The sequence below is a fragment of the Aotus nancymaae genome, unplaced genomic scaffold, assembly GCF_030222135.1.
Source record: "Aotus nancymaae isolate 86718 unplaced genomic scaffold, 86718_ANA_hifiasm-v0.15.2.pri h1tg000040l, whole genome shotgun sequence".
Classification (NCBI taxonomy): Eukaryota; Metazoa; Chordata; class Mammalia; order Primates; family Aotidae; genus Aotus; species Aotus nancymaae.
Window position 1 is genome coordinate 24,470,440 of NW_026988454.1, and position 26,812 is coordinate 24,497,251.

The 26,812-nt window shown below is 41.4% G+C and overlaps 1 protein-coding gene across 4 annotated transcripts in view; it reads right to left on the reverse strand.

Annotated features, from left to right (window-relative positions):
• AIG1 (androgen induced 1) overlaps window positions 1–26,812 on the reverse strand; it is a 255,635-nt gene that overhangs the window by 42,328 nt on the left and 186,495 nt on the right. For all 4 annotated transcript variants that reach the window (XM_064360614.1, XM_012474446.3, XM_064360613.1 and 1 more), the window contains one exon: window positions 11,954–12,069. In XM_064360614.1, the coding sequence (XP_064216684.1) occupies window positions 11,954–12,069 (116 nt within the window). The remainder of the gene's footprint in view (window positions 1–11,953; window positions 12,070–26,812) is intronic.

The following is a 26,812-nucleotide window of genomic DNA, read 5'->3' on the forward strand; positions in this document are numbered from 1 at the left end:
GACAATCAGAAGATCACTGTGGCTGCAGCTAGCAAACAAAAGGGAAGGAGGAAGGTGATGAGGCCAGAGGTCAGCAGGAGTCAGGTAATGCAGGGCCCCCTAAACCATGTAAAGGAATTTTGTTTCTTATCTTAAGGAGCAATGGGAAGTCATCCACAGTCTTGGAGCAAGGGAGTAGCATGATGGCATTTGTTTATAAAAGATCACTCAGGGTTGCTTTCCATAGACAGGAGTTGGGTGGGGGATGCCAGTTCTAGCAGTGGTTTAGTGGAGAGAGAACTGAGGCTTGGACTGTAGTGCTGGCAGTGGAGATGGAGCAAAGCGTAAAGATTCTAAGAGTCCTCTGGAGGTACAGAAGTCAGAAACTGGTGGACAACTGCCTGAAGTGGGCCCAAGAGAGATGGGTCGAGGATGTTGCATAGGTTTTTGGCATGAACGACTGGTTTCGGGATGATGACAAGAGGATGCAGGTTTGGGGGTGGGATGCAAAAATCTGGCATGGCATGAGGTTGGTTTGCAATTGCTGAGTGAGTTGATACAGAGTAGGCTCAGGAGAGAGGTCTGGGATGGAGTTCTGAAATGGAGGCATTGCAAATACACATGGACAGATTTACCCAGGCAAAGTAGGTAGTAAAACAAGACGACCTGGAATTGAGCTCTGAAGAATTCCAACACTGAGGTTTGAGGGGAGCGGAATGAGCCAGCAAATGAGGCTGAAAGGGATCATCTTCAGAAAGGAGGGAAAATAAATGGTTACAATACCTAAATCAGAGGAAGAGAGTGTATCAGGAACGGGTGGGGTGTGTTTTAGTATCAAATTGCTGAAATGTCAATTGAGAAGAGGTCTACAGAGCATTCCATAAATTCAGCAAAACAGAAGTCACTAGTGACATCAACTAAAGTTGTGCTAAAGTAATGACAGCTGAAGCCATGTTGGTGTGGGTTAATAATGATAACATTATTAACATTAACATAGTATATTCTCTGCAAGAGTTACTGACCTATGCATTTTACATATACTAAAGACTAGTATTAGTTTAATGATAATATTGATCTGATGAGAGAGTTATTATTATTATTCCCTTCTACAGATGAGGAAGGAAAAGCACAGACAGGTTAAGTGACTTGGCCCGGTTCATATGGCAGAAGCAGAATTCAGGCTTAGGCAGTCTGGCTCATGAATCCGCTCTCCCAACCATGACACCACCCTGTCTCTGAAGCCTGTGCTGTGTGAGAGTAGAGACAATGCAGACAACTCTTTGAAGACACTCAGCTGTAGTAGGGAAATAGGGAGGCAGCCAGATGCACAGGGGCTCGTCCTAGAGGAGCAATGTTGTAACGTGAAGACTAGGACTACAGTATGTTCAGATGTTAACTGAAAGGATCCAGCAGTGAGACTGAAGTTACAGGAGAATGAAGTGATGAGCATGAAGGAGGTCCCAGGAGAGGTGGAAGGGTATGAGGCCAGAGTCTAGAAGGAAGGATTGCTTGCTGAAAGACATAGAGACCCTTTTCCTATTGTCGCAGAGGTGAAGAGAGGATGAGTACAGAAATGATGCTTGCAGGGGGAGATTGAAGGAGTCCCTGTTCAGAGTCTTTCATCTTCTCTGTGAAATAAGAGGCCAGGCCATCGGCTGGGAGGACTGGGAGACTGAGGTGGAGGCGGAGGGGAGTGGATAGAGATGGCTGGAGAAATCCACAGGAAAACTGCCAAGTCGCGTCAAAGGCACCAGCAGCGTCACACTGGTGATTTGAGCAGACTATGGGGAAAAGAAGCAGTGGTGTGGGCATGGCTGTAGGGAAGCTGGGGAGTGTGGGAAGGATCATAACCACATAAAACATGACTTTGGGGAGGGGCAAGGTTAATAGCACATGGGGAATTCTAGTTCTTCGTGCACTCCCAGAATGTCTGAGAACCAGCTGTTGGGAGTAGGAAAACAAAAAACTCAGAATAATAAATGCTGGATATTGAGAAAGATTATATACATAAGTCTTTTCTATCCAGATGCACGTCTAAGAAGCCGATTTGACCAACACCCAACTGGACATTCTCAGGGGCTGAGGGTAAGCCACACTCTCTGTTGTTAAGCTCTCAATTGCCCAGATAGACTTTTCCTTAACAGATGAGAAAATAGTGCATTCTCAACAACGTGCTTGCAAAAATACACAGATTGGAATAATGGGAAAGCAATGACATTCTCGAATCTCACGGGAAAAGCAGAGCTCTGGAAATAACTTAATATATCAACCATAAGAAAATTTCAGAAAACTCTTTAGCATTCTTAATAGCTTATGAAGAGCCATACATCCTAAAGTAGGACCAAAACCTGTACGAAGGACAGAGGATAAAACGAAAATAAAATAAGAGTGTGGGGAAGAGAGAGAAAAAGAAAATGAACCTTTCTCCTAGGGTCTCTGCAGGCGTTCAAGAGTTTTGTCACCTCTGAGGACGGAAAGATGCTCTCATTTCCTGAGCATCCCCATGGGCTCATTGATCCTCCATGAGGCAGGAATTCTTTCCCATTTTCAAGGTGGTAACAATGAGACTAAGAGAGGATAAGTAATTTGCTCAAAGACCCCAGGAAGAGGGAACTAAACCAGGAGACTTCTGCCTCCCAGGGTAAGGCTCATGAGGCAAGAAAGTTGCAGAAAGAGCTAAGCTGAGGCTCTCTAAGGATGGAGTATTCCTAGTGTATAAACAACAACAATGGCCACTGTAACTGAGTGCCAGTGAGGCGCTGGACATTGTATACCCACTTTTCTGATTCTCACAGCAGTCCTGCCTGATCACTATTGTCATGCTCTTATTTTCTTTCAGGTAAAGAAACTGAGGCCCATAGAGATTAAATGATTTGTTCAAGTATTTGTTTCGTGTTGCTGCTATAACACATCGCCAAAGACTTGTGGCTTAAAACCATACACATTTATCTGACAATTCTGCAGGTTAGAAGTATAATATAGAACTCACTGAGCTAAAATTAAGGTGTCAACAGGGCTGAGTTCCTTTCTGGAAGCTCTAGGGGAGAATCCCCTTCCTTGCCTTTTTCATCTTCTAGAGGGGGGACCTTGTTCTGTGCTCACAGCCCCTTCCTCTGTCTTCAGAGCCAGGGATGGCAGTTCAAGTCCTTTTTCTGTTGCATCTCTCTAACTATCCTTCCATGGTCATGTCTCTCTCTGACCATGGTTCTCCACTCTTAAGGGATTAGACTGCGTCCACCTGGACAAAGCAGGCTAAACCTGCCCATCACAAGGTTCTTACCTTACTCACACCTGCAAAGTCCCTTTTGCCATGTGCCATGTCAGGGAACATATCCACAAGTTCTGGGGATTTTAGGATGTGGATATCTTTGGGGGTTTGGGGTGGGCATTATTTTGCCTTCCATACAAAGGTTAAACATTATTAAAGGGGCTGAGTCTAGAGTTTAATTTAAATTTGGCCAGGAAATCCTGTTGACTCTACCTTCAAAATATATCCAGAATCCTACTAACACCATCTCTACTACCAGGTTCCAGGCCGCTTCATCTCTTACCAGGATTTCTTCTACAGCCTTTCCTTCTCTTCCCCTTGTTCTACCCTTGCCTTCAATCCACTCTTACACATTAGCCAAAGTGATTCCTTAGAAATGTCTCAGATCACATCAATTCTCTGTCCAATCCTTCCAATGACATCCAATTTGAATGAAGGCCAGTCTTTCTAGTGGCCTATCATGCTCTCCTTCCCTCACCCTAGGACCTCTGTGCACTCTCCCCCTCACTCTGCTTCAACACATGGTGGCCTTCTGCTTTCCTTGAACATACCAGGCTTATTGCTGAAACCCTAAATGGGAGGAGGGTTTATTTCTTTATTCCACTCACTACAAGACCCTGAGGTAGAAGAGGAGGGCATGGCCTGGTTCTGAGATGCCTCTTTCCTTTCTGGCAGGGGAAATGGAAGAAGGGTGAATATCTTCTTGGTGGGGGAAATGGAAGAAGGATGAATATCCTCTGACTTCACTGCCTGTGTTTGTGCAAGCTTTCCCTGTCGTTGGCAAATCCCTGCTTCCCACTGGTCAATGCTGTGAGTCTGAAGTCTGGATGCTCACCTCTGCATTGGGTGCCTATGTGTGAGGTTTGCAGGGGACCCTGAAGGGTTTCTCCAATGAAGAGCTTCCTTACGCAGGGGATCTGGCTGGCTCCAGCTAGACCTCTTTAACACCCCCTGGCTCTTGTCCATGTCAGCATACCCCATGGTTTCCTGCTGCTGGAAAACCCTTGCCCAGGAGCCATTCTTTCTTGGGTGGGCCACCATCATGACAGCTCAACTCCAGCAACTTTCCTCTATGTCAAACCAGATCTACAAGAAACTCCTACAATAATGGAATCACAGGCTGCTTTACAGCTTCCCCTCCCTCTGTCCTGCCATATCCTTCCAAGACTCTTTTCCTTGCTTACAAGGAAGGCTAACAAGTCAGCTTCCTAAATGAGATTCCTGCCTCATCTTTATTATTTACCAGGGATTCTCTTAGAGCCTCACACTTGGCTTTGGTCAGTATGGATAGGCCCTTCCTTCCACCAACGGCTCCCCTAGATCCAAAACTCAAGACTGCAAAGACCCTGTCCCTCTTCCCCAACTTGGGAAGAGGGTGGGGAAGTCGGGCATGGTAAAGGATGGATGGCCTTGGTGATAGTAAGTGAGCAGAGTCCTTTGGCTGTCTTTTATAAGCCCCAAGAAAGGCAGCTCTTTTCAGAATGTGAGATACTTATTGTTACAGTAGGTAGTTAGTCAAACATGAAAGGGCAGGAGAGTATCCACCTGCTGCCTCCCAACAAACAAGAATGTCAGGCAACCAGCAGGTGATGGTCAGTCGGTTGTTGTTAAAACTGCCTCTCTAAAATAATAATTGGTTGCACCTGGCACCAGGGTAAGTCAGTCTCCCAATAGAGAAGGACCTAAAGTTCATGATCAACAGCTTCCTGATAAGATCTCAGGAGTAGGGCAAGTGGGCTCAAGCATGCACACTAAGAGGCAAAATGGTGGGGTTTAACTGGTATATGACCTTCTAGGGTCATTCAACTGGTAAGGGAAGAAGCCTCAAGTGAGCATGCGCACAGCTCCAGTAAACCCACTGTGCATGCGGCCCCTCCCAAGTGCTAGCAGGTCACTGTGCACGTGGGCAGCCCACTCCAAGGAAAGAATCAGGGTAAAGGAACACCAGCCCTGGAAGCATGCCAACATAAAACACCAAGTCAGAAGGTCAGACTGCACACTTGATCTCCCAAGTTGCCGGCTTGACCCTCTTCCAAGTGTTCTTTACTTCTTTTCATTCCTGCTCTAAAGCTTTTAAAGGAACTTTTACTCCTGCTCTAAAACTTGTCTCAGTTTCACTCTGCCTTATGCCCCTTGGTCAAATTCTTCCTTCTGAGGAGGCAAGAACTGAGGTTGCTGCAGACCTATACGTATTTGCCGCTAGTAACATTATCATCTTCATTCATCTTGGACTCAGTTCTCCAATGCCAGAAAATCAGAAAAATGTACACCAACCATTACAGATGTAGAAGTCAACAGCTATGGTGCAGTGAAAGGTTCAAGTGGAACAGAGAAAAATGTCATCTGCTGGTCAAAGAACACACACCGGCCAGATTTGTTTAACTGGTAAACATCTGATTAAATGGAAGGAATTGAATGTGGTCTAAAATTTCATTTTCTTAGTAAAGAGGGTATAAACTTTTTCTTAAAAATTTTACTGATTCATGGCTAACAATTCTAAAACTTATAATTTGAGTATACTTTTTATTTTTGAGAATTTTTTCTCTGGTTTACAAATACTGTATGTAAATAGAAAATGATGTATGTTTCCAGCAGAAACTTGAGCCACAAAAACATTTCAACAAGAAGACAAAAAATAATACGAAATTGCCCCGTTGAGAGATAATCAAATTTGGTGGGAGATAGAATTCTGACATGAAATAATTTAGGAATGATCATAAAAGAATGAGCCTACTTCATTCTGTAAACCAAAAATAAAATCCTAAGCCTCCCAAACAACTGAATGGACCCCCTCTGGGCCAAGGGGACCCTAGAGAAACCCAACAAATTGAATTTCCAGCCATTAGGGGAAGGCAGGTTAGACATGCCTAATTGTACCTGCTCCCTTTTGGAGTTTAGGCATAACTGACCAGGATTAACATTAAAATAGAGATTATAAGACTGATAAAACAGACTTTTTGTGGCAATAAGATTCCAAATTTCAACCTGACTTTGATGTAGCATCACATAACAGATAGTAGGTTCTGAAGAAATAAAACATATTTTAGCCCAAATTTATTTCTTTGACATATTTTGAAATGGCCCTGCAGAGCCATCTTTTGTGGGGGATCTTTGCATTTGTAGAGAGTCTCCATTAACACAGCCAGGACATTCCTGGATCTAGGAGAGATTAATCAAGAGTCTGAAGGCTTTTAGGGTCTGAAAAGAGATATTTACCATCAGTTCCCTCTGAAGGCTGCCACCTAGGAGGCTTCATCTACATAACAAGAACCTTGGTTTCCACAACCTCCTTTATCTTAACTCAAGCATTTCTTTCTACTGACTTAAAGTCTTGAGACAAAGCTTAACTCTTTCAAACAACTTCCAACAAGAAAATCTTTGAATCCACCTATGACTTGTAACCACCTACTACTTCTTTGAGATATCCTACCTTTTCAGGTCAAACCAATGCATACCTTACATGTATATAGATTTATGACTGCTTGTAACTTCTGTCTCTCTAAAATGTATAAAACCAAACTGTAACCCAACCCTCTTGGGCACACTTTCTCAGGACCTCTTGAAACTGTTCTATGGGCCATAGTCACTCGTATTGGCTCAGAATAAACCTCTTTAAATATTTTATAGAGTTTGCTTTTTCCATTAAGAATTCTGATTTTGGCCGGGCACGGTGGCTCAAGCCTGTAATCCCAGCACTTTGGGAGGCCGAGGCGGGTGGATCACGAGGTCGAGAGATCGAGACCATCCTGGTCAACATTGTGAAACCCCGTCTCTACTAATACAAAAAAATTAGCTGGGCACGGTGGTGTGTGCCTGTAATCCCAGCTACTCAGGAGGCTGAGGCAGGAGAATTGCCTGAACCCTGGAGGCGGAGGTTGCGGTGAGCCGAGATCGCGCCATTGCACTCCAGCCTGGGTAACAAGAGCGAGACTCCGTCTCAAAAAAAAAAAAAAAAAAAAAAAAAAAAGAATTCTGATTTTACTTTGTTTTATTTTCTGTGTTGGAAAGTGATTCGATGAACACACTTGGGGAAATGAGATTTAGAATATGGAATTTGTTTAAAACCATTAGGGCCCAGGGATAACAGAAATCTCTATTTTGCTTTAAATACACTAGCAGCAGTTGACAAGGAATATTTATCCATAAATGGAAACACCGAGGATTTATTTTGTCCCCTTCACTAATGCCTACTTGCTCCCGATGTGTCCTGGGTTGAGAGATCAGCTTCTGAGATCTCACATGGGCTCTGACTGAATGAGACACCACTGAAGGAGGGGAGAATAGCCAGGGGCTGGAAAAAGACTCCTCAGGACAGAGATCATTCTTGAAGCCTTGAGGATGTACATTTCCTAGGATCTGACTGTTTCATCTTTCTGTATCTTGCAGATTGAAAAGCAGAGCAATGAGAAGCAGCAGAACTGCAGAGAGACAGGATTCCAGGTGCTTGGAAGTGAGGGTGGAGGCAGCCTGGTAAAAGATTCAGCCCCAGACAGCTGCACCAGGTGGAGCAAAGATGTCTTCTTTTGTGTAACATGCCAACTAGAAGGTGACAGGAGTCAGGAGCCCATGATCTTAAAGCTCCCTGTTACCCAGCACACCTACAAGATTTCCTAATCATTCTTTTATAATTAAAAAAAGATATTTTCATATCCTTTAGAGTTGTTTTTGACATTCAAGTTGTTTCTGATTTTGTGCAAGTGAGCCAGAATGAGTAAAAAGAGAAAAAACTCATAGTAACTAAAATTCTTAAGCCTTGAAAAGAAAAATTACTGTTTATACCACTATTTGTTGAGGAGCTTCTCAGAACTGATCAATAACAACCAGATATTTTTTACTGTGAGCCAGGCATTGTCCTATGGGCTTTATATACAATAAAATGTCTTTCCCACTATGACGTACATTCTATTCTCCTCCCTGTTTTACTTCTGAGTAAGCTAAAGGCTAGAAATGTTTCCAGCCCAGAAAGTGAGCTCAGCCACCAGGCTTGGCTGCTTCTGATGTACTTCTACTAACCAAAATTTAAAAACTCACTTAGTATGTTCATTCATAGAGTTACTCTTCATGCAGCAAGAGCAGTGGAGGGTCTGGTTAACAGTCTACGATCTGGAGCCTCACACTGGCACTTGCACTGTAGTGCTGGCAACAACGCCGTGGCTCATCCTGGGCAAGTCACGCACTCTCTCTACACTTCAGCATACTTCTCTGTAAAATGGGCAAGATCGTGCCCATCTCTAGGGACTGTTTGGGGAATTAAATAAGATAATATTTGAACTGAACCTAGCACAGCGTCTGGCTCAAAGGAGTGGAACTCATTATGATTCCTGATACTTACATCAGAAACCAAGGAGACTTCTGTATGTATCCAGAATGCTATAAATAAGGGTCCTTTCACTGATTAGGGAAAATCTCACAAACGGTGCAGAGAAGTTATGTGTGTGTGAGGAGTTGAGGATGGAGGGGAGGTGTCCAGGAAAGGAGTTAAGAGCTCCCCACAAATGGACAAGTGATGTTTCTGTCCCAAATGTTTGGGCTGAGAGAAACAGAAACAGGGCAGGGAGGTAGAAGTGGTCGCGGAAGGAGACTGGGATGGCCTTCGGATGCTAAGCTTGGGGAGCACTGCAACAGGGCTGGGAAGCAGAGCCACTAAGAGGGGAGCTCAATGAGAACCAGTCAATGGGGAAAGTCCAGGTATCCCTCACTTGCTCAACTCCTGCTATGCAAACCTGGGAAGGGAATAGATTCAGATGAGAAGGACCAGCTGAGTCTAAATGGACAGCAAGTTAAAGTCCCAGCAAAACAGCCAACCAGCCTGGGCAGCAGCCCCCGAGGTATAGATTTAGCTCAACCTTACTCAGTATTGCACAGGTGATCTATTTCTTTTATAATTAGCATGTGATGAGAGGAATGCTTTCTTTCATCTTGGCATGGGGCTCTGGAATGTCCAGTTACAATCCTGGTATGCTATCAGAGGACTTCATATCCCAAACCTCTGGCTGTTGTGTCACTGGTATGTCGGCCCTAACACAGTCTGAAAGGAAACAAAAGCCAGCACCTTTCTGATAACACTTAAAATCTTGGATTTATATTATGTGACATAATGTGAGGGCCATTGTTTAGCTTTTGGCGTAGTTATGAATGCCCAGGGCAGAACACCAAAGGAAAAAGTCTACTTTGAATGCTTTCTCAGAACAAATCTGAGAGAATTCGCTGGTTAATGCAAATACATGTCCAAACAAGTACTGGTTTGCTTAGGGAGTACGCAGAGCAGGCGAGCCTCACTTGGCACGCAGAGCGTGAGTAATGCTTCATTTTAATGAGGGATCTTGGGGGTCTATAATGAGGACTATGTGGTATTTCCCATGTGTCTCTTTGGAACGTGGACTGATTCTACCCACAGTGGAAGACAGGCCATCAGAAAGTACATGGTTCCTGAAATCTCTGGGGTGCTACAAGATGCAGATAATTTAATAGCTTATAAATGGATTCGCAGAAATACACCCAGAGTTCCCAGAGTAAAGAACTTGCCTTTCCACAGGTAAGCAAATATGAGTGCAAAGTAATGAGACCGTATTTGGGGTGGGGTGGGGATGTGAGACTGATTTTTAAACTAAGGCTATAGGCAGTTCCAGGTATGTTTTAAACATTGTGGCATCCCTGGAATAATTGTGTAGCCTCCCTGCTTGACTTTTCTGAGAGACAATACAACACTCATTTGAATATAAGTTCATATGTATAAAGCACATAAAACATTTTTTTTTTGAGACAGAGTCTCGCTCTGTCTCCTGGCTGGAGTGCAGTGGTGCGATCTTGGCTCACTGCAATCTCTGTCTCCCGGGTTCAAGTGATTCTCCTGCCTCAGCCTCCAGAGTAGCTGGGATTACAGGTACGCACCACCACACCCAGCTAATTTTTGTATTTTAGTAGAGACAGGGTTTCGTCATGTTGGCTAGGATGGCTTCCATCTCCGATCTCCTGACCTCGTGATCTGCCCGCCTCAGCCTCCCAAGGTGCTGGGATTACAGGCGAAAGCCACCATGCCCGGCCCATAAATCCATTTTTAAGACATAACTTTAGTCACATTGCAGGTGTGAGTTCTATCACTTAGACATTTTCTATAAGAGAAAATCAACACTTAACATTTTAGATGAGGGGAAAAAAACTTAGAAAGTAATTAGGAAAACAAACTATTCCCTAGTCCTTGTAAATGATCTTTACTAGATCATGGAGTGGCAATGGGAGGAGCTTGTTTATTTATTTATTTATTTATTTTTCAGACAGAGTGTTGCTTTGTTGCCCAGGCTGGAGTGCAGTGGCATGATCTCAGCTTACTGCAACCTCTGCCTTCCGGGTTCAAGAGATTCTTATGCCTCAGCCTCCCAAGTAGGTGGGATTATGGGCTTGTACCACCACGCCCAGCTAATTTTTGTATTTTTGGTAGAGATGAGGTTTCACCATGTTGTCAAGACTGGTCTTGGACTCCTGGTCTCAAGTGATCTGCCTGCCTGGGCCTCTCAAAGTGCTGGGATTATAAGCGTGAGCCACCACACCCAGCTGGGAAGAGCTTTCAACCATGTGGTAAAGCTCCTCCCAGCTGGGCACAGTGGCTCACGCTTGTCCACATGGACATCCTCTGGATGTACCCTTAGATCCAGCCACAGGGTGTGACTTCCTGAAGCAAATTCCCTTTCTGCTCAGATTTGGGGCATCATGTGATTGTTTATGCAAAGTGTGTCATGTACTGTAGTGACCTTTACTTTATATTTCAATTCCAGCTGGAGCAAGATGCTCCATGGAGATGGGGCCTCCCATAACGCTCTAGGATTTGGGGGGATTAAGTACAGTTGAAGGGTGTTTGGAAGAACATTCGCCAGTCCTTTGGGCTTAAAGGAGGGGATGGTGACCCAGAACTCAGGATAAAAGAGTCCCAAGAGGCAGAAATGTTGGCAGGAAGGACCTCCTCTGTGCATGTTAATATGTCAAAGAGGACTTGGAATTATAGAGAGAAATAAGAAATTCTCTATGTTAAGATAAATAATTTTTGAAGTGTTAAAAACCTGATAAGAATTGAAATTAATGTGAAGCAGACTTGCTAGGCAAAAATTCTTTTATCAGATAAATCTGGCACCTCACATTTCGATCTGAATTGTGCACAATAGAGCAAATGAAGATTTCTTGTGGTTTATTTACCCTGATATTTAAAAACAAAACAGTTCAATGCATTCTCTATGTAACAGCTAATTCTGGAATAGGCTTGAAATGGACCAGGGAAAATGTGCATTTTCACTTATTTCCTAGTAAGTTTAAAGTCATTGCTCTAAGAGGTCACTTCTGTTCTCATTTGTGTTTGCTGTAACTCCCCTGCCCCCCCAGCGAAAGCAACAACAACAAAATCCCAAGCAAAAAAGCCCTTAAGCAATAAAACCAGTGTCCAAGAAAAACATTTAGTTTGAAAAAGAATTGAAAAATGTAGCCTTGGAAGAACCACTGCTTACATGGGATTGTTCAACAAATTCCTGTTGTGTGAGGTTTGGCATATACTTTCTAAAAATATAAGCATCTGGGGAAGCGAGACAAAGCCCAGGTCTTGGACCAAATGAGGCACACAGCGTGAATCTGTTAGTGATTATATCCATAATGAAACATGTGCCCAAATTTAGCAGTGCAAAATCTAATACAATAAGAAAGCCCAGCAGGCGTGGTCCTTACCATAATATATAGCCAACAGAGAAGGTACATATGGCGGTGAGTCCACTGCTCCTGCTGGGATACTGATGGTGCGACGTCCTCATCTCGATTAATATAAAGGGCAGAACCGTTGTGTGCTGGAAAAGAACAGAGACTAGGTGACACAGATTCCTCTCATTGTCTCTCTATAGCTGTGTTTTCTCTGGTAGGAGAATTCACACGGTACATTCCTAGGAAAGTGTCAGGCAGAAAGAAATCTATGGCTCGCCAAAGAAGTAGAATGGACACAAAACCACGTAGTGCGTCGATTGCTCCATTGATATTTTTCTTCTGTATCTTAGTTTTTGAAATTTTATTTTATTTTATGTCCATTACAGAGAATTTTGATAACACAGAAAAATGTATAAGAAAAAACTGGAACAAAAGAAAGGAATAACAATAACCACTGTTAACATTTTGATGTACGTCTCATTTTTCCCCCTCCCTGTTCATATTACTTATACATGGTTAAGATCATACTGTGTGTGCAATTCTGTTTTGGATTTTTGTCATAATATTGCAGCATGAGAATTTTTGATATGTCATTTTAGAAAGACTTCTAGAACATCGGTCTTGACCATAGCTTTGGAGAACTCCATTATATGTATATATCAAGATTTATTTAACTGATTCTTGTTCTTGGATATCAAGATGTAAAAGATTTTCACCCTTTCATTTATTAAAAACATCATGACAAACACCTTTCATAGAACTCTTTGTCTGAATGTTAAATTATGTTTTTGTTGTCAAAGGCTATATGGATTTTAAGGCTGTTTAAAAATAATGCCAAATTATGTGTGCACAAGCAGCAGGTTAGCAATCAATGCCAAATTAGCTTCCAGAAAGGGTGTGCCAGTTTGGACCATGAATTTAGATATGATGTGTGAACGCAGAACCCCAAGAAACTGAGTGGAACATCTCTTTGTTTTTGATCCAGTGGTTACTCTACACACTAAGTTCATTGGAACAGGATGGAGATGAAATTTATCCCATCTATAGGTAAGAAGAAAGGAAACTAAAATTCTTAAACCTTTCAAATATTCAAATACCCTTGGTATTGAAATTTAGTGAACAGATATAAGGAACAAAGAGTTTCTAAGATAAAACTGGGTCAGGATATATACTTACTTTCTAATATTGGAGACTTTCTCAAGAGTATAAAGAGGCAGAACTAAAAACTGACCCATCAGCAGGTTTAAATTCTACTTAGTACTTCCTAAACAGCCATGAAATAATCTTTGCCTGGCTCTTCCTGTATTATTTGTGTATTCAAGGAAAAGGCAGGAAATTGAATATTATGATTTTCAAAGTCTAATAAGTATTTTAGCAAAATGAAACCAGGTAGCAAGTAGGCCTTGGCAGGCAAAAGGCATGTTGGGGATATCTAAGTGAACATCTTTGGAGCAACCTATTGTTTATATTCCTAGAAAAAAATAGAAAGAAATGATTTGGTAAGAAATATTAAGGCAGTGGACAATCTTTGCCTTAAACATTCTCCTCTAGATAACTGTGCTGACTGCCAATACATTAGTACTTAGAGTGTGGCATTCTGAGAAAATCAGGTGAGTGATTCTACAGTTGAATAGCTTTATATTTCTTTATCTTTTATCTTCTCTATTACTATTTTTTAAAAACAGTATAATTGACTCTGAAGGAAGCCATGCAGGCCAATGTACCTTCGTGCTAATAAAGAGACAGGATGCATTTTAAAGACCAATTGGTTTTTCATTACAATCTAGTTACCTCAGATGACATTGGCCTGGAACGTCGCCAACACCTTGAGATGGCAACAACAGTTTTACAATGGTGCATTCATGTAAAATTCAAATATATAGCTAGCAATAAGGCTATGCCTTATCAAATCTCACACAGAAGAAACATCAGATCAAACAGATCTGACCTTTACACTGATGATAATGCTGACCCTGAGGGCCCATGTGGGTTATAAACGACAATGACATTACTTTCGGATCACTAATATTAATAAATTTCTTAAGTTCTACCTCTTCATTCACTGCTCCAAAGAAAGTAGAAAATCATCCATTTTTAATAAATATATATAGGTTGTATAAATAACCAATCATAATATGCTTAGTTATTCAGTTGTCATTATTTTATCTAGAAAAGTAATAAAATGTATGCATATCTTCCAGATAGGACATCTGATACTTGCTGATGATCAGATGTCGTATCTGGGAGAACCAGGATATACTTTAACCATTCCAGGAAGAAAATAAATTCGAAAAAGGAACATCTTTCTAGATCACTTCATCATTGGTGTCATCACCACTAAACAAGAGCAACTTGTCCCATCAGTGACTTAACCACAGTCACAAGATCTTTTTGTGGCTAGCTGTGTATGTGCAGGCTTGTCCAGTGGCAAATCTGAGGAGAAGGTTTTTCTATGTCAAGGTAACAGTTTATCATTTGGAATTTTCATGTGATGAAGACTGTATATCTTCCCCTCTAGAAATTTATGATGCAAATTATATTTATTTATTCATAGTACATATTAACAAATATAAATCAGTGTAAAATATTTACTGCAAATATAATGCTGCCTTACAGATAATTAAAATTTTGTGAACTAAAAAAATGATAAAAAACTATAAATGGTGCTGCTGAAGAATTAACCTTTATAACTTGAGTTATAACTTAAAACCAGTTGAGTTATAACTTAAAATCTATAGCAAGAAGGGAGATAATTATTTTAGAACTGCAAGTACATAAAATCCAGTTCCAATCCATTCTTAGGCACAACTATGCTTCAATGACTTAAGAATCAGGAGGGAAATATTTAACTCCAGTTAAAATGATACTGCATATAAACAGCACTCTTATGTTTTGCTCACTGTGGTATCTGCAGCACTTAAAAAAGAGCTTGGCACAAGAGAGGTACTCAGTCAATGTTTGTTCAGATAATTTAATCTTCAAAACAACATCCTAAGTGGATATTATTAACACCATTCTGCAGATGGGGCAAAAAGGCTCAGAAAGGTTAATTATCTCCCTTTTTTTTTCTGCATTAGAATTATATTTTTAAAAGATAATACAGCTGAATAACGCTTTGATCAATGAACCTGTAGGAGTGCATAACTGCAGATCACTTATATCAAATAAATAAAAAGGTCTTCACTGTAAAAAATGATTTTTGCTAAATATGTTTTTCCTGGTATGTTATCATGTCAATAGTAATAAACAATAACATTAGCTAGTGTAAAGTCAGAACCATTTTTCGCTTTTATTTTAGATTTGGGGATACATGTGAAGGTTTGTTACACGGGTAAACACATGTCACGGGGGTTCATTGTACAGATTATTTCATCACACAGGTATTAAGCCCAGTGCCCAATAGTTACCTTTTCTGTTCCTCTCCCTCCTCCCAACCTACTCCCTCAAGTAGACTCCAGTATCTGCTGTTTCCTTCTTTGTGTTCGCAAGTTCTTATCATTTAGCTCCCACTTGTAAGTGAGAACATGCAGTGCTTGGTTTTCTGTTCCTGCATTAGTTTGCTAAGGATAGCAGTCTCCAGCTCCATCCATGTTCCTGCAAAAGACGTGATCTCATTCTTTTTTATGGCTGCATAGTATTCTGTGATGCATAGGTACCACATTTTCTTTATCCAATCTGTCACTGATGGGCATTTAGATGGACTCCATGTCTTTGCTATTGTGAATGGTGCTGCAATGAACGTTTGCATGTACATATCTTTATGGTAGAATGATTTCTATTCATCTGGGTATATACCCAGTGATGGGATTGCTGGGTTTCATGGTAGTTCTACTTTTAGTTCTTTGAAGAATCATCATACTGCCTTTGACGCTCCCACCAACGGTGTATAAGTGTTCCCTTTTCTTCGCAACCTCACCAGAATCTGTTATTTTTTCAAAGTCAGAACTTTCTAACGACGACAGTTACAGACGGCTGGAAGCGAGCTTAAGAATGATCTGTTTCTGTTTCCCTAAACACAAATACCATTTACAACTTACAGTATTTTCAGGTAGATGTAGCTTCACTTTGGATAAACAAGAAGGTTACAAAGTCTAGTCACCAGAGGTGGCCCTTAAGAATTGTTTGGACTGTTCTCTGCAGTACTTTATCAACAGAACAATTCCCCAGGAGCTGAGTTAAAAACAAGGCTTCACTTGTTTGAAGTGCTAAGTAAGATGAAGGGCTGACAGCACAAGGAGTAAAGCTTTGGTCTTCCATATAAACTCCGCCCTAGAAAGTACTGGTCTAGGATATAAGTAGTGAACCTATCCCAAGCACTATCATCAATTTTAGCTAGTTTTAATGGGGAGCTATAATTTGGAAGATTGCACCAAAAAACCGAAGCCTAAATCTATCCTGATTTGTTGCATCATTTGTGTTTTTCTTAATGGGATCTTGGTGGGTTCCCCGTGTTGGGGCGGAGTGAACTGACTCCACTGCCGTGAAGGCTGTGACCTGACTGGCCTCCCATGGCAAAAGTCTACTTACAAAAGAGAGCCACAAGGTGGTGTCACCTCCACACAGAGCAGTCCTCACACCTGAGAGAGGGCTGGATTCACGGAAGGACCCATGATTAATTATCCTGTGAAGACCCTGAAGCAGCTGGGACAAGACAAAGGGCTTTGGGAGAAGAGGCTCAAAGGAAGACAGCAGTGTGATGAAGTGGAAAGATTAGGAAGCCGGCATCTGAGATCTAGTTCTGATTGTGTCCTTCCTCACTCTCTGACTCGCAGGTTCTCACGCATGTGTGCAACTTTGTATTATTCTTTGTAAAATGAGGCAGTTGGATTACATTAGTGCTTCTCATGAAGAGCTAATGCGTTTTGCTATAACACATGACAGGGCTGACCCACCTATGCTTTAGGGATGGTAGACACAGTGCTAGGGCCCATGAAGATGTTTTAGTTTCTTTTAGAATCAGAATTAAAAAATGAACTTTCAGAGTTGAAGATTAAATTCATCTGTATACCAGTGATGACATAAAACATCATATACATATACTTACACACATACACACTAGTGTAAGAAGGGACTCACTAACACAAAGTGCCTTAGACCCACAAAAGCCATTCTGTGGCCCTGTCCACGCTACTTGATTTTTTTTTAAAAAAAGTTCTAACCCAATTCACATTTTTCTTAAATAAATGTACTTGAAGAAAAACTTTACGTAAACTCCCATAAATGGAATATCATTTGCCACAAATAGAAGAGAACCATAAAAACAAATACAATAAAAATGAATTAATCTTAATAAATATTCATTAGATTGTTCTGAGGCCTGTAATCCCAGCACTTTGGGAGGCTGAGGTGGGCGGATCACCTGAGGTCAGGAGTTCACGACCAGCCTGACCAACATGGCAAAACCCCATCTCTACTAAAAATATAAAAATTAGCCAGGGCGTGGTGGCAAGCACTTGTAATCCTAGCTACTCAGGAGGTTGAGGCAGTATTATCACTTGAACCTGGGAGGCAGAGGTTGCAGTCAGGCAAGATCACACAACTGCACTTCAGCCTGGGCAACAGAGTGAGATTCTGTCTCAAAAAAAAAAAAAAAAAAAGAAAAGAAGATATACTGGCGTGAAAGAGAGACTCTCCTAAACAGAATCAGAAGGACTAAAAGATAATTCAGAGGGAATAAGCTTTTCACTATGCAATTCAATATTATTTAATGTAAGGTCCCTGTGCTACATCAATTATCTTGCATAACACCAGAGCTATAGCGCCTACATACTGGGGTGTACTGGAATGGATTATTTATAAGTTGTAGTTGTACCTTCTAACTACTAGATTATTTGATTTATGAATGGATGTTCTTTCACTAGGATACTGGAAAGATGAAAGTTTAGGCTCTGACAGATAAATGTAAAAGAAAAATGTTCACACTACACAAGAAGGATCTGGACTGGCTACTGGGGAAAATTTTGGACTATCTGTAATGGCAATCAGTGACCTATAACTACAGAGACGTTCTGGAATAACCTTTGCTGTGGATTAACAGAAGGACAAAAATTGTGCTGCATGATGGTATAAATTCAGGCAAGTCCGATGGATGAATTAGGAGCCCTCTCAAAATCATTCTAGATTTCTAGAATTGAGAGTTATAATTAGAGTATACAACACAAAAATTAATAGGCAATATTTGAAAACTGTGTTCAACTGCCATTTCTCTGGTCTTTCTCCTTCTCTCCAAAATACTTTTTAATAGGAAGTTACTACTTTCACATCGTATGAACACCAGGCAAAAATCGTTTCTTCCTGGGAAGTAAAACCAGCTTTTGAATGTGAGTGGCCAACCTCACTGGCTCATAGGAGAACTGGCAAGCCCACGTCCTCTCTTGGCACCTGTAGGATACAGGCAGGCCTCTGGAAGTGTTTATGCAGTTATACGTGCATCAAGTCACTAGATGAGCTTGTTCTTGCCTTCTTGTTTTCTAATACCCCAACCACAACCTTGTATTATAAATAAAAGGATGGCAGTGTGCGCGTGTGCTGCACACTTAATAAAGACATGCATATCTTTGCAATGTGCTTATCTTTGTGTCACTGTGCACCTGTATTCTTATGAGCACCTAGGCTGCAGGAAGGGCCAGGGATGTGACTGGACTTACCTAGGAAGATGGGATAAGGGAGGGTTCCTAGTAGGTCCAATAAGTTTATAGCTATATCATAAATAACAATAATATGAAAATCTATCCCAAGATACAAAAAGTTGTGCCCTCTAGATTGTAACTTGCATTTTTTGTTTATTGTTTCCTGTTCCATCTCACCCCCCATAGAATAAAAGGGTATTAAAAATGAGAAAAATTTTATCCTTAAATAAAGCAAGAAGAAATTTCCGGGTTTGAAAATAAAGCCCACTGAATTAGCAAAACACGATCTAAAACAATAGAAAGGGGACATCAGAAAAACTGAGAAAAATCACCACACTCTGGCTGATCCTAATCTTTGGCGGAACTTCGAGGCTTCCCAAATAAGTCAAATGTTTGAAGAATACAGAAAAATGCAGCGTAAGCGAGGGCATGAGGAGAATCACGGTGAATCTTCCTTTGGGACCACAGTAAAGTGTTAGTGGATGAGATGTTTCTCCTCTTCAAGGGAGACAGAAATGATATCCCAAGTAGTTTGGAAAGAAAACTGATGGAGGCTCCAAAAAAAAAAAAAAAAACCCTGAATTTTTACCTTGAGAAGTCTGACAAAATGTTTTACCTTGAAACTATCATTATTAATTTTACTAACTGGTCAGCTCAAAATCTGCCACCCACCCTCCCTCCCTTCCTAGTAGAGATATTGTAGTGTTCTGAATGACGAGGAACTGCCAGTCTCAGCCACTATAGTTTCTGTCTCCAGAGGCCAAACAGAACTTCCTTTTGTCACGGGTCTCCCTCTCCCAAGGGACCAGTGCTGGCTTTAGTTTGGTGCTGCCTATAAGTATGGCAGAGAATCTTTCTCCAGAAACTGCCAGGGCATTTTTTAACTGTGCTTTCTTGGCATAGGTTGGATATCTGTTCCTGCCGGCTGTCAAATCAGGCTGAGATGCCCTTAGAAAGAGTGACCCCAGGCCAAAAACTCAGGTTCAGAAGGAACAACACTTCCTGAGTGTCAGTATGTTCCGGGCACTTGCAAAACTCTTTATAGCTAAGTACTAAATTAGGAATTTACTCACTTCTAACATTAGCCCCAACAACTCTTAGGATATGGTTTTAATAATTAAGGCAAATAAAACAGCGTTGCACACTTAATAAAGACCTATATATCTTTGCAATTAAGAGCAACTATGTGTCACAGGCACCATTATACGAGGACAGTGACATGTTTTACTGGGATAGTATTTTTGCATTTAAAGCATTTTAACTATGACTTGAGGTAGTAACTATCTCTTGTTGAATTCTACAAATGAGGACACCCAGGAGGTGCTAAGGGGCCATGACATTACCAAGAGGCTGCAGTGTGGTGTGTATTTTCTCCCTCCTTTCCAGCCCAGCAGCCTGTGGGTCACCAATTAAGGAATTCTTTTTGAAATGGGATGCTAGAGATGACCCATGTTGTACCATAAAATATAACACCCATTTTTAAGTGACCTCGTGTTTACTTTCTTCCACAAAGATTTCCTAGTTAGTATGTGTAGTTCTCACAGAGTAGCACCTCTAATGAATGCCCTCAGACAAGCAAACCACTATACTCTGATGAGCTGTATGAAGACTTGCAGACCAACGATGGTGCAAAGGCCAGAGTGATTTGCTCTGCTTGGTCATGTCAAGTAAAGATCTCACATAATGGTGGACACTTGAACTGGGTTTTCTCTTTCTTTCTTTTCTTTCTTTTTTTCTCTTTCTTTCTTTTCTTTCTCTCTCTTTCTTTTTTTTTTTTTTTTTGAGACAGAGTCTCACTCTGTCACCCAGTAAAGTCGAAGTTTCTTGGCATTGCCTTCAAAGGCCCTTACTATGCGACCAACCTATTTTCTAGATTAATCTTATACCACTCCGGACTGGCAACTGTTACTGTTCCACTAAAAGATCTCAAACTTTCGTGTCTTTGCTCATCTTCTTCTTTCTGACTGTAATACCTTAATATTTGGGATTTTATCCTTGTTATATACATATCTGAGTCATTTTCCTGCCATCAAAGAATCATCCTCACATTTCTATGCATCCTCAAGTTAGGCGGGGCCACAGAAGGGTCTAGTCCTGGCCAATGGGCCTATTATTAACAGAAGCGATATAGAACACTCCTAGGCCAGTGCATTTAATTCTCTCTCATTTCTACCATAGTGACCTGAGAGCCACATGTTAAGACCATAAGATGGAAGGGTTCTGGATCCCTGCATTACCACCTGGAAGAAAGCTGCTCTGGAGGGTCAACTGGGTAACGACACACTGTGTGTGAATGAGACACTTCCATTAGGAAAAAAAAAAACAACCTTGTAATTTAAGAGGAATAAGAAATAAGTTCCTGCATGCAATTTATAAGAAAACTGAAAGATATATTCATCTTTAAGGGACAAAAATGATAATTTCCTATTATGTAAAGAAAGGGAGCTATTTTGCCCCGAATCATAATCTTATGGGAATAACTCCGAACTTAAGCCACATATTCACAAAATATGTAGAGGCATTAATTTTTTGAAGTGAAAATAGCAACACATTTCCATTGACTTTTATAATTTCATCATGCTTCCATGTCACAGCGAGGAAGCAAATTTCAATGATACTAAAGATGCTCTTCACTAAGTTTTCAAATACAATGATTTCGAGTGGTTTTAATTTGCCCTTGTTTATGATAAAAATAAATGTTATTTTGATTGATTGGCAAACGTCTACTAGCAGCAATAAGAGCAATTATGTTTGACATGGAGACATTATAAAATCTATAACCCAAACCTTTAAAGCCTGATTTAAAATGTCAAATTTGACTTATGAGAACCAGTTATAATCCTGCTTCATGCAAAAAGCATTAGGTTAATGCTGGAGCAAAGTACTCTTGCCAAGCATGCACTGGCATAATTAATCAGGGATATTTCAGAAACGAATCATCTCCAAGGGGTTATTGATTTACTGTCATGACACGTTTTTCTTATGGGCTGCGATGGTACTCTGGAGCTGGGATGCACTGGCATGTATTTTTCAGTGACTAAGCCTTGATCTGTCCTCCTGGATTCCTGCCATCTCTGCACTGACATCTGCAAACACTCACATTTGACAGCCTCATGCCTGAGTGTGGTGGCTTCCAAGTTGATTAGAATTAGTTCAGAAGGGTTTTAGACTAGTCTGAGTGTAATCAAAAGCAGAGAATCATGAGTCTCCAGAGACTGACAAGCACCCTGCAAATGGCATCATATTAATAGAGAACGTGCCTGTGCACACACATACATGCAAACATACACAAGCACACACTCATGCATACAAACACACATGCAAGCATATATACTAGTACAGATTCATGCATTTGCACACATGCAAACACACACACTCACCCATGCACACACACACAAGCACACATCCATGAGCACCCACACCCATGTGCATACACACAAATGTGCATACACATATTAACATACTTAAAGAATGAAGAATAGTTCAGCTTTAATCTTCAAGGTCATCTCTATCACCTATTAAATGAAATTAAAGCTCTTAGAGTAGCACTATTTTATTTAAACACATATAAAGTAGCTATAACTTAGCACTTTTTCACAAAGATTCCATGACATAAGGCAATGCTCTTAAAAGGAGCCTTTAAAGCCCAGCATAGTCAAGAGTTCTCCCAAAGATTACAGGAAAAAGCCAAGGGAGAAAAAGGCAATTTAGCTCACAGCTCAAAACCTTTTCTCCGTAGTCTTTGGCTTTGCAAAAAGAAAATGACACACTTTCAACACAAAGCAATATAGATGGTTACAGAAGTGTGGGTGGGAAGACAGTAGGTAATAGGTGGAGAAAGGCCTCTAAGAAATGGATAACATTTCTGTTACATCAAATTCCTATGCCCTTTTCAGGTCTTTGTTCATGCTGTGCTTCCCTGTACATTCCATATCTTGCTTAGGCTGCCTGGATGATTGCGTGGTCAGTGTTGAGCCCAGATGAATGGAGACTCTAGTGACCACACTGGCTCTGCTTAGTATGGGAAGAGGGGGAAAGTACGTGGCCAGGAAGTCTTTCACCATTAGCTGGCTATGTAACTTTAAGCCAACCAGAGCCCTTCCGGACCCAGGCTCGTCATCTGTAGGAGTCTGCAGTACTGGACAACAGAGGTCCTGTTTGAGTCTTGGGAATTTTTGTCCACATTCTTGATGACACATTTTTGTATCCATGTTTACATCTGTCCTTCCTTTCTCCTTCCCTCACTATATAAACTCTGAGTTTAAATACTGTATTATATCCACAGAAAAGTGCACAAATAGTAAGTGTCCAGAAAATCAATGAACGTTCCCAAAGTGAACTCACTCCAGTAACCAGCACTTGGATCAAAAAAACAGCATTGCAAGCCTCCCAGATCCACCTCAGATTTCTTCTTGTCACAATGAATCTCCACAAAGGCAACCAGCATTCTGACTCCAAACACCATACCTCAGTTTTGCTGATGTTTAAATTTGCATAGATGGAATCATATTTTATGTATTCTTTTGTGTCTGGCTGCTTTTGCTCAATATTACATTTGTGAGAATCATCTGTATTGGCCTGTGGAGCTGCAGTTTTCCTTCTCATTGCTGTGTAGTACTCCACTGTGTGAATACAGTACAATGTATGTATTCATTTTGTTACTGATGACACTGTGGTTCTCTCGTTCGGTGCATTTGGGAAGAGTGCTGCTATGCCATTCATGTACAATCTCCTTTTGGTGGATATGTGTGCATTTTTCTTAGGCATATAACTGAGGAGAGAAATTGCTAGCTCATAGGACATGATCACAGACATTCAGCTTTAACAGACAGCGTCAAAGAGTTTTTCAAAGTTCTTGTATCAGTTTATCCCCCCATCAGCAGGGTACGAGAGTTCCACTTATTCTGCAACCTCGTCAACACTTGATACAGTCTTTTTCATGGGAGTCATTCTCGTGCTTGCCCTTTAAATCACAGCACTTTATTTCTAACTTATCACCTTCTGACTGTAGCCATCCAGACTGTCATACTGTTGCTGATCAGTTTCCCTGTGTGGCAGATTCTGAGATTGAAATCAGCATGCAGAAGTTTATTAGGGAAGTGTTCTAGGACCAACACCTGTCCAGGGAAAATAAGAAAGTGTGATCCAGCTAAGGAAGATGTGGCTTGGCGATGCAGTATGAACAAGGGCCTGAGCCCACCCTACTAGGAGCTGCAAAGCTGTGAAGGCTCTTCCCTTCAGAGTTGCCCCTAATAGGGGAAGTGGGTCAGGTCTTTATACCTCAGCATGGATCAGTTATGGGATGAGGGCTGCCACAAGGAAGGGGGTCTGAACTTAGTAAGGCTGCTGTCTTCACATGAGGGCAGTTCTGCAGAGGGCTTAGAGCAGAAGCCTGAAATTGGCAGCACTCCCACCTGCTGAGGAAGTAAGTCCAAATCCCCAAAGGGGACCTGTGTGGCACATCCACACAGGTTAACCAAACGTGGCACATCCACCAAACGGTTAACACCACACCAAGTAATAGAGCTAGTCTGAAACTCTGATTTTAAGATCCGTAGATGGAATACCTATAATGAACAGATTCTGACAATCCACAAGTGCACTGCAGGGTTATGAATTTGCTGACATCTGCACTTATGGGGGCTTAGTGCTTTTCTGAAACAAGAAATTGGTCAGTACATGATTAAATTCCTCACTACCACCTAATTTGTGCTATAAAGTCAGCCACTGTAATTTTATGTATGGTCATGCACAGCCAATAAGCCTTCTTGACAAATAACTGGCTTTCTTACCAGCCAGGGCACAGCTGGCACTCCATACTCTTTAAAACTTGTTATCAATTTGTAGCTGTTCAACACCTTATTCAGCTGAATAAGGCACAAGTTAGACCAGCTAGTTGTGGTCCCTGTAGACTCAAGGCTTAGGGAACAATGCCAGTCGTACAGACAATGTCAAGTGCTCATTCCCTCGTGAGGCAGAGCCCTGGGGAAGGAGGCTGGAGGAAGAAACATGCTCTGGGCTCCACATGTAGATCACACAACCAACCTTTGGTTTTATTCCTCTTTATGGCCTTATGTTTTGTCATTCTCACCCACAGACCAATATTTTAAATGGCTTTATTTCCCAAACTGTATATATCACGTCATAATCCTCTCTATTTTTACTATCATTAATCAAGGATATATATTTTGGCCAGCTTCAGATCAGCATGAGATCAACAGTATTACACCATTGTGCTCACGGAGTTCAGCCAAATCAAAGAAACTTGACATTTTCATCAGCCTCTGCAGCCTAATCCTGGGTAGAGACACATTTTTAAAGCTTAAACACAGCTGCAGATCCCTCCTTGTACCTACTTCGGTTGACCCCTAGGAGTCAGATCTCCATCTGTGACTCTCTCAGGTAAATGGAAAAGTCCCCAGTCTACACAGTGATGAGTGGGATTTCTATCTCTTCACCAGGAGCCTCCCTCATGAACAGAGACAGGACCTTCAAGAATTGCTCATCAGCTTTTGTCTTCAGGCCCACCCCTTGCTCCAGCCAACATATCTCCCTGACTTCATATTCCTTTTGCTTTGATAGTCATAAGTCTATGATATCTGGTGGCCACCGAAGAAGGAATCAAGATGAGGGCAGAGCTAACCTGGATCCATGAGAATCTTTTCAGCTTCAAGAATCAGAAAGGAAGAAGGGAAAAAAGATGGGAGAAAGACTATTCAAAAGGTACAGAATGTGCAACTTTATGGGTTGCATGAACTAGATATAATGGCCAGTCCCTGGATTACTGGGGCTAGGAATCAAGTGAGTTGAGGATTATAAAAATAGCTGTGTGCTGCGCTATACGAGGATAGGCAGCTTATGGATTATGAAAGGAGAACACACTGAAAGTAAAAATCAATTCAATAAGTGTTTTGATAAGCAGGTGAATATGATCAAGGAATAAAGAATGACTAGGAAAAGCTAGGATGCATGAAGAATATCAGGTGTTCTTGTAGTAAAGAATAGACCAACAAGCCCGTCTCCAGCGTGGCTTCAGAGGACCCTTTCCTCTGGCCTCAACTCACCTGGGATCTGATCCTCAGTGGCAATCACCACAGTCTGGGGGAAGCACGGTAGCTTCCAGAATTTGAACAAAGATGTTTGACTCCTTCAAGTCCATGCGCAGGAGATGTTTTATAAACAGAGATGAGGATTAGGAAAGGGAAAAGAAAGAGAGAGGCAGGACATTGACAAGGACCGGGTCCCTTTTCTGATTCATGTGCATATTATTGGATGTTGGGTCCTTCTTTGGGCTCTGCTTAAATTGACTCTAGATTATATTACTGTCCTTAACGAATTCTTACCCAGGCTGGAGTGCCGTGGTGTGATGATAGCTCACTGCAGCCTTGAACTCCTGGTCTCAAGCAATCCTTCCACTACAGCATCCAATGTAGAGCTAATCTACAGGTGTGTTCCACCATGCCCAGCTAATATATTTTTATTTTTTTGTAGAGATGAGGTCTCATCATGTTGCCCAAGCTGGCCTCAAACTTCTACCCTCAAATGATCCTCTTGCCTTGGCCTCCCAAAGCACTGGGATTGTAGGTGGGAGCCACCATGACCAGTCCTTCTTGATCAATTTTTTTTTCAGTTTTACTGGGGTATAATTGACAAACAGAAATTGTATATATTTCAGGTGTAAAACTTGAGGTTCTGATATACGAATACATTGTTAAATGATTACCACAACCAAGCTAATTAACATATCCATCACCTCACATAGCTACGTGTGTGTGCGCACGTGTGTGTGTGTGTGTGTGTGTGTGTGAACACTTAGGGTCTAGCCTCTTAGTTTCAAGTACACCCTACAGTAAGTATCCCTGATTAATTATTGACAGCTGATCTCAGGTGATTTCTATTTAACACCTGCAGTGAACGGGCCATATTATTCTTACTGCCCTTCAAATCATCACCTATGAAACACTACAGATAAGCAGGATTCTAAATCAGAGTGATGAAGAGAAATGCCACTGAACAACATTTGAATGCCCGTGGCATGGTAAGGGCTAGATTCAGCAAATGAAATGCACCTTGAACGAACAGTTGGGAAGGAACGTGCACACGGCGTTTTCAGTTAGTAGGTGCTTAATGCATGTTTATAGAATGAGGGAATGAATGAGGGTTTTGAAGAAACACTGGATACTGAAAGCATTACCAGGTTACTTTTTGTCACTTTACGTTCACAGGAAGGATGAGGGGGTGCTTAGTTCTTTCTACCAGG